Source organism: Lactuca virosa, chromosome 7, assembly GCF_052849685.1.
Source record: "Lactuca virosa cultivar CGN04683 chromosome 7, Lactuca_virosa_CGN04683_v6, whole genome shotgun sequence".
Lineage (NCBI taxonomy): Eukaryota > Viridiplantae > Streptophyta > Magnoliopsida > Asterales > Asteraceae > Lactuca > Lactuca virosa.
The window spans coordinates 225,158,865-225,166,969 of NC_136432.1; the positions used below are offsets into that span (position 1 = coordinate 225,158,865).

At 33.7% G+C, this 8,105-nt stretch overlaps 1 protein-coding gene across 1 annotated transcript; it reads right to left on the minus strand.

Annotated features, from left to right (window-relative positions):
- Nucleotides 1-2,368: 2,368 nt before the first annotated feature.
- Nucleotides 2,369-5,045, minus strand: NPH3 (Phototropic-responsive NPH3 family protein). The gene is made up of 3 exons (XM_079059752.1): nucleotides 4,577-5,045; nucleotides 4,419-4,488; nucleotides 2,369-4,326 (listed from the first exon to the last, which is right to left on the minus strand). The coding sequence occupies exons 1-3, from the start codon at nucleotides 4,687-4,689 to the stop codon at nucleotides 2,488-2,490; spliced, it is 2,022 nt and encodes a 673-aa protein (XP_078915878.1). The 5' UTR covers nucleotides 4,690-5,045; the 3' UTR covers nucleotides 2,369-2,487.
- Nucleotides 5,046-8,105: the final 3,060 nt, after the last annotated feature.

Consider the following 8,105-nt stretch of genomic DNA (forward strand, 5'->3'; position numbering starts at 1 on the left):
AAAAAGCACACTCTTTAGCGCACAAGGCTCAAACTAGGGTTTAGGTTTCAAGGGAGGATGTTGGAGGGATGGAGGCTGAGAATGGAAAGGGTTTGTGGAAGTTAAGGAGCTTAAATAGGGCTCAAAACCCCAGATTTAGGGTTTGGGTTTTGATCGCGTGCGCTTAGCGTACCAAATGGTGTGCCCATAATACGCTTATAGAGGCGCGACTTAAGTCACTAGTACGCCCAACGTACTTAGGTTTCGCCCAACGTACTACCCTTCTTCCCAAATTCAACACAAATTCAAATTGCCACAACTTCTTCGATTCAACTCCAATTTTGACATTCTTTATATGCACGAAAAATTGTTGAAGAACCTCACCACCTAATCTAGTTACATTGGACTAAAAACTTCTCGAACTAAAATCCATATTTAATGCAAGAAACCCGACCTATAGTTTTCCCTTTCTACCCTTCGACCCAATACACCGTTCAAGGGTAGATCTCTCAACCATCATTATCTCCTTCCAAAAGGTCTAAATTTTGCCTCCTTAAGGCCCAAAGCCTTTACACAATCGTCTTCCGGCCCACGGCCCTGAAATAAGATCGTTATATTTAAAGAAAAATATATGTTTTAGTATTTGCAGTTAAATTTTGCAACATGATTTTTTTTTCCTAATTGATTCATACTTTTTTGAATTAAAAGATTATCAACTTTTATCCATTTAATCATATTTTTGAATGATGATCTTTAATATAAAAAAAAGTATAGTTATTAAAACAAGCTATATATTTAACGTGTTATGTTAATATATATCCGTGTTCTTTGTTCCTCAATACTCCACTAGTTTTATTTGGAGTTTTTGACCAAGATGGTGTTTTTGAAAAAAATATTTACCAAATAGGTGTGGTTTTAAAAATATTTACCAAATAGGTGTATTTTTAAATTTTTTTATTTTTCTTAAAATTTCAGTTTTTTTAATCATTTTGCTGATTTTTTTATCATACATTTTTTATTTTATTTTTTACTTTTTGCTATAAAAAGGTGTTTCTTTTGTTTATATACATCAAACAAGAGAAAAAAATGGTTTGTACACTGCTCAACGGTTTAGAAAACAAAAAAATGAGAATGTTTTTTTTTCTAATTTATTATTATTATAGTATCTACATAAGAAATAAAAATCATTTTCTTATTGTTTTGTATTATTCGTTGAGTTTTTTTTTTCTTGTTGCATCTAAATTCTAGATATACAAAAAGAAAAGAATTGTGTATTTTTTGCTAATATATACCAAATCAATTGAAAAAAAAATTGTTTGCTGGTCTTGTTGGTTTAAATTAAAAAAATTATTGGTACAATGTTTTAAGTACAAACCAACAAAAATTTTAACAAATACAAAACAAAATAAAAAAATATCTGAAATAGCTTGGTTCGATAACCATTATTTGAAAAAAAAAATTAAAAGAATAAGACATAAAGTCGAATAAACCAAACAAAATATACGAAAACATATTCAATATTTTTTTGTTTGGTTCATTCGACCCTTTTTTTCTTTTCAGATAGTGGTTATCGAAATAAGCTATTTCGAAATTATTTATTTTGTAAGAAGCAATTGTTGGTTTTGTAAACATTATACCAACACTTTTTTAATCTAAACCAACAAAGACTTTTTATAAAAACTAACAAACAATTTTTTTTTTCAATATGAACCGATAAATATCATTTTAAGTAAAAACCATCTGAATAATTAATATACTAATAAACTGGAACATGGGAAAACAATTCTAAAATTAAACAATTGATTTGGTATATATTATTTTTAAATATATACATGTCGTAACAAAAAAATAAGAAAAAAAAAACCATTCACTTTTTTTTGTGTTCTAATCCTTGGAGCAATGTACAAACCATTTTTTTTTTCTTTTTTCTCTTATTTGATGTATATAAATAAAAGAAACACATTTTTTATTGCAAAAAGTAAAAAAGAAAATAAAAAAAAAGTATGCTAAAAAACAGCAAAATGATTAAAAAAACTGAAATTTTAAGAAAAAATAAAAAAATTTAAAAATACACCTATTTGGTAAATATTTTTAAAACTACACTTGGTAAATATTTTTTTCAAAAACACCATTTTAGTCAAAAACTAGTTTTATTTGTCACCATGTCCCTTTTAAACCGAAAATCGTGAAAAGTGCATGACTGCATGTACATATTTTACTTGATAAATTACAAGTCCTCATAGCTTTGATACATTTGAATGTGACCATTCTAGTCCTACCACAAATACCTTGTCTATATAAAGACAAAAAACCTATGTTGTTTAGGACATATTTCGTACTTTTTACAAGCACTAGTAAAATATTTCAAAATTACTTGTTTCATCTATGATAACTGTAACAAATATAATACGATCATTAAAACAATTTAAAATTTCAATAAACACGAAAAAATGAAATGAAATAAAATTAAACACAACAAATTAATGAGATAAAAATACTATTTAAGATTTACGAAATAGAATTTCTCCATCTTCTCGGTGCCTTTCTAGCCTGTGCTACGTTATTCTGTCCTCCAACTTCGTTATTCTCCATTGTATTCATCTTCGTAATCTTGCTCAGCTTCTTCCATCCACTCGTCCATGCCGATTGTTGTTTAGGCTTCGTCCCCTTATCAAACTGTCTCTGCAAATTCTCCATTTCATGTTGCAGTTCTAAGTACTTCGTCTTCACAGTTTCAAGCTCAAATTTCAGCGTATTAATGTCCTTTTTAGCAGCAGCCCACCCTTCCTGAAACGACTGCGGTGTTCCTTCCAACAGCGTTTTCCTGTTCTGAACTAATGGTTGGTAGTGAGGATCGCCGGTTTCTTTCACTGAGTTGCTCGCAATCGCGTTGCTGATCTTCACCTGTTCGGAGAACAGAACCTGCACCACCACCCGGAGCGGCAGCCGCTCGTTTTGCGCAGCGTGCATGCATGCATCCATGGAGAGCTTCTGGCAATCCATTACTCGACATAACCTTTTCCGTTCGTGTTCAGAGAGTGTTGGGTGAGCTTTGAGATATGAATCAATGGCTCTGTATAACCCATCGTCGCAGCTCCGGGCAGATTCCGGTAATGCCTCGGCGAGGACCTGAAACTTTGTTAATGAAAGGTTTTTATCGCGCGACACCTCGGTGAGGTAGCTGTCGACGAGCCTTGCGACTCTCATCTTCGCGTTTGAGTTATTACTCCGTTGAATCCCGTCGTACATGTGCTTTTCCGACATTGATTGACGACCGGGGCTTTCGGTTTCCATCTGTTCTTGAATCAAGAAATGTTCCAAAAGCCTTTGAACGAGATCAACATCGTACATGGTGTCGGTTTTGCTGTAACAAGGGATTAAAAGATCAGCTAATGTCGCCTGTTCGAATTGCATCCCGACTCGTTTTTCAAGCTCTGTAACCAGCGCCGGAGCCACCTTCAACAAGTTCGCCATGCGTAGCAGCCGGAGAAGGAAGCTGCAGGAGACGCTGTCTTTTTGTGGTGGGATTATGCTTATAAGGCTCTCGATTATCATTCTTTGGTCTCTTGTTTGTGTAATTGAAAATTGATCGTCTTTATTCCCGGAAACGATCATGTGTAGTCCGCCTTTCCAGTTGCCGGAAACCACCATGCCACCACTACCACTGCTACTTCCTTCTTCGCCTAAACTACCAGTACTCCCTTCTTTGATTAACCCCGGAAGCGTTTTCGTGGCGTAGTGAGTTATTGCAGCTCCGACGAGTTCATATCGCATTCCTTTGACTTTAATCGCAGTGATTACACGAACAAAGTGGTCGATTCTGAGGATCGAAACATCTTCATACCACCAATCAGGAGGAACAGGGCTCCTACTTGGACTCGAATCCTTCATCTCGTTCCAACTCGGGCTTGAAACTTTCATGGGTTTTCCGGTGTATTGCCACCGGATACCTTTCGGATTCGCACAGGCTTTCCAAGCAATCGATTCGCTGCATCTTCTAACGATTTGAAGATTCTCAGCCCAAGGAGATAACTTTTCGCAACTTTTGAGAACAAGAATTGAATCTCTCCATGATGACAACACGACATAGCTAAGAAAAGCTTCGGTTTTGAATATGAGATTTCCTTCTTCCAAATCCTCCGTCATTTCCAGGTATTCGGCGGCGCATCGGAGGCCGGAGATGTTGGTGGCAGTCAGATCAACTGCGATTCCGTAGCAGAATTTTGCTGCAAGCTCAAAGGCTTCTGCACCACCTGGGATTTCATCCATGGATACCTTGCTCAACTCAACTTCTCTCGAATCGTATATCAGTCTATTCATTTTCCCACTTCTTGAAAGCAGCGGATACTTCGAATTCCAGAAACAAACACACAAAACGAAAAACTTAAATCAAGAATTCAGAACCCAAATCGTTCGATTCGAATGACTGTAATCATTACCTTATGCAAATGGAAACTAAAATCACCGATCTGAACCAGTAAATCACTTGGAACATCAGTTGCAACGAACCTATTGCATCAGAAAGCTTGTTAACTTCATATTCTAGAACTATAACAAAAACAGATAAGATTACTGGGTATAGTGTTTATATATGTACCAAGATTTGCCTCTTTGTTCGAAGCGATCAGTCTGGACGCCATGTTTGGTTGAAGAAAGAACTCCATTATCGTAGTCTCTTCCAGCACCTGATTCAGACTCTGAATCCCACATGATGACGACAGGGAAAATCGTGTTCGAAATCTGCTGGGGAAGATGAGGAGCAGAAGGATTGTGACTTGTGAGGAATGATTAAAAGGGAAGAATCTCACATGGGTTATGGTTGGATTTATCCAGAAATGTGGGCTTTGTATGAAGTTTTAAGCAGTCTGTACAGGCTGTGAGGTAATGGGCATAAACATGTTAGTGTTTTTGGAAGGAAGAAAGAGAGGATTTTTTGTCAGATTTGGAGGCCTTTATGTTTCAATAATATGCAGTTTGAGAATGTACCATTTCACCATTTTAAGTACATTTTCAAACACTTGCCCTTCTCTAAGTGGTTTATAACAAAAAAAAGTATACATATAACTTTAAATTTTTCGTTACACATTTGAATGAAATAAATAATACTAATAAAATATAGATATGACCCATTACATTGTTTGAAGTTAGAGGTGCACAAAAAAATCGGCTTAGGAAATGATCTAGATATTGGGATCGGTTTGACCTATGGATCCTTGAACCCGAAGTACGTGAAATCGGTCTGAAAATAAAAAGAATAAAAATCAATTTTTATATAGTAGAAACATGTCATTTTCATCCATTATTTCTTCACATTGTTATGATTATCATTCCATTTATGGTCAACAAAAATTTACTTAAATTCCGACAATTAAAGCAAGTTTTGCAAATTAGATGAAAAATAGGTTTTTCTTAAATCGTTAGTGAACCTAGCTAGTTTAAACCGGTCATCTAGGTTTGGACATTTTAGCCATAAATTGTTTTTTTGCTTCAAACTTGTTTTAACATTTTATAGAAAAAAACCGAACCAATTCGGTTTGAATAAAGGATTTGTGCACTTCAGGTTTGATCATGTTCAACAAAATTTAAATTTAAACTCGTAAATGAGAATAATATTACTAAGTGAATCTTGAAATAAGCAACGTACATGGTACTAGACCAATGACATTGATGATAATGGTCCATACTTTGGGGGAGAAATGAAGGAATTTAATAAATACAAACTTTAAGGTTTTTGAATTACGTGCATCATGTTATTGGACTTTTACAGTCAATATATTAAATTATCATTTATTTATATATAAACAAAAAAACAAAAAGTATTTGTTTGGAAGTTGTATTATAAATTCTAGTGATATGACCACCGTTTCTCAATCGTGGTTCATAATTTATCCACGTAACAAATATTTCATACTAAAACTCAAATGTCATGACAGATTTATTCTAATTAAAACGCTAGTGCATCATCATAATCAAATTAATTGCATTCAATGAATGATGGTAGATCTTTTATAATATATACTACTTTACCTAAGCATCCTTTCTTAGGAAAAAAAAATGTATCAGTTCAAAAGGCATTGAAGGCCAAAAGCACAATTGCAAAAGTAAAAGCAAACGATATATACGTAAAGCAAAACACAAAGCCCTACTGCCATAACAAAATCAAACGATATATATACGTAAAGCAAATGATATATACGCAAAGCCAAACACAACATTACCTTGAGCATCCTTTTTAAACTTTTGTTTGAGAAATTGTCATTTAACTATTTAAATAGGTAATTATTGGTTATATCTATTTACTACAAATAAAAATTGACGGAGAACCAAAGCAAAGCAAATAAATGTTTAATAAATCCAAACCAAAAAAATAGCATAAACAAGGAAGACGGATAATTTGTCATTAAGACATAATAAAAAGAAATATGGAGATAAATTCGGGAGAAACTTAAACAAGAAGTCTTAAATTGACGATTTTGGTGATGGCATATGGGCAAATCACCTTTGGCTAGTTATCAGGAGCTCCAGCCCTTCGAAAGCTTTCAACTATATAAAATAGGTCTTCAAAGTCGTAAGAGATCATAAGTTAAGTTTTTTGTAATTTGGGCATTTTTTTGCTCCACATGTCATTTTCTCATTTATCCATAGAAGCATTGTCAGTCTTCTGAATGACCTACAAATATGAAGTTGTTTACACGTTCAAAATATTTCAAAATGAAATATAGAATCATCTCGCTAAGACCATAAAAGTCATATTATTTTATTATGAGACAAGAGATTCTAGACAATCTAACGCGTTGAGAGATTGTCACATAATTCACTCTGCATGGAACACCACAAACCTAATGGTGTGTTTGAGCCAAGGACCCAAACCTATAAGATATGGTATGATTCATGATGAGTCAACTCACAATTCCTATATCCTTTCGGGGCTATGCCTTAGAGTATGGTGGATGCATTTCTAGTATGGTTCCGAATAAAAGGTAAACAAGACATCCTGTGAGTTATGACATAAATGTGAAACTCTAATGTCTTGCTTAAAGATCAAGGGTTGCGGAGCTCATGTAAGACGTGAGACTTCCAACAAACTGTGAGGAGCCCTCACAAATTGTTGTACAACCACCAAAATAAATACAAAGCATTCAAAATCCTATAAAGGACCTCAATAGTTAGAGGTATGGATTTGTCACTAGTGATGAATTAGGGGATTCTTATGAACCACGAACTACCATGAAGCTATGTTAGATCCAGAATTTAAAAAAATTGCTATAAACCATGAATGCTAAGATGCAATCCATGAAAAATAACTAGGTTTGGAACCTAATTGATCCTCCACCTTGAAGTAATCCTATTGGATGAAAATGAGCATTTTCAAGAAGAAGACCAACATAAATGATACTTGTTGTGAAAGGATATCCATAAATCATTCTATAGGCTATGATGAAAGCTTCTTCCCAGTCACGAGCATTAAATATATTAGGATACTGATTGAAATAGTCGTATATTATGACTATGAGAAACGTCAAACAAATGTCAAAATTGCTTTCTTAAATGGCTACCTCAATAAGGATGTTTATATCATGCACCCATATAGATATGTGAATATTAAAACATCCTTATAAAGTGTACAATTATAAGGTCCATTTTTGTATTAAAGAAAGCATCTCATATATATATAGAATTTCTGTTTTGACAAGAGAATCAAAGTGTTTGGTTTTGATCAAAATCAAGATGAGCCATATGCTTATGTTAGAGAATTCAAAGAGCTACATCTCCTTGATATTGTATGTAGAATACATATTCTCATACTAATTGACATTCAGTCCTTGTGAGGAATTAAATCTTTGGATTGGTATATTTTTCCAATGAAAGACTAGATGGTACAACTTATATCTAGCATAAGTATCACTACATTCACGGTTCTATTGAATCCAATGAGGTTTTTATTATTATTTTTCATATATATAAGAATGTAGTTTATTCGTTAACCAAATCCATGACAAATACCAAATACGATAGTCATTTTGAATTCATTAGATTTTGCATTGCCAGCAGTTTTTTTGATTTACAATTGTTATTTAGTATATGGATACTGGAAGGTTTAAAAACTTTTTTTAGTTATGAATTAA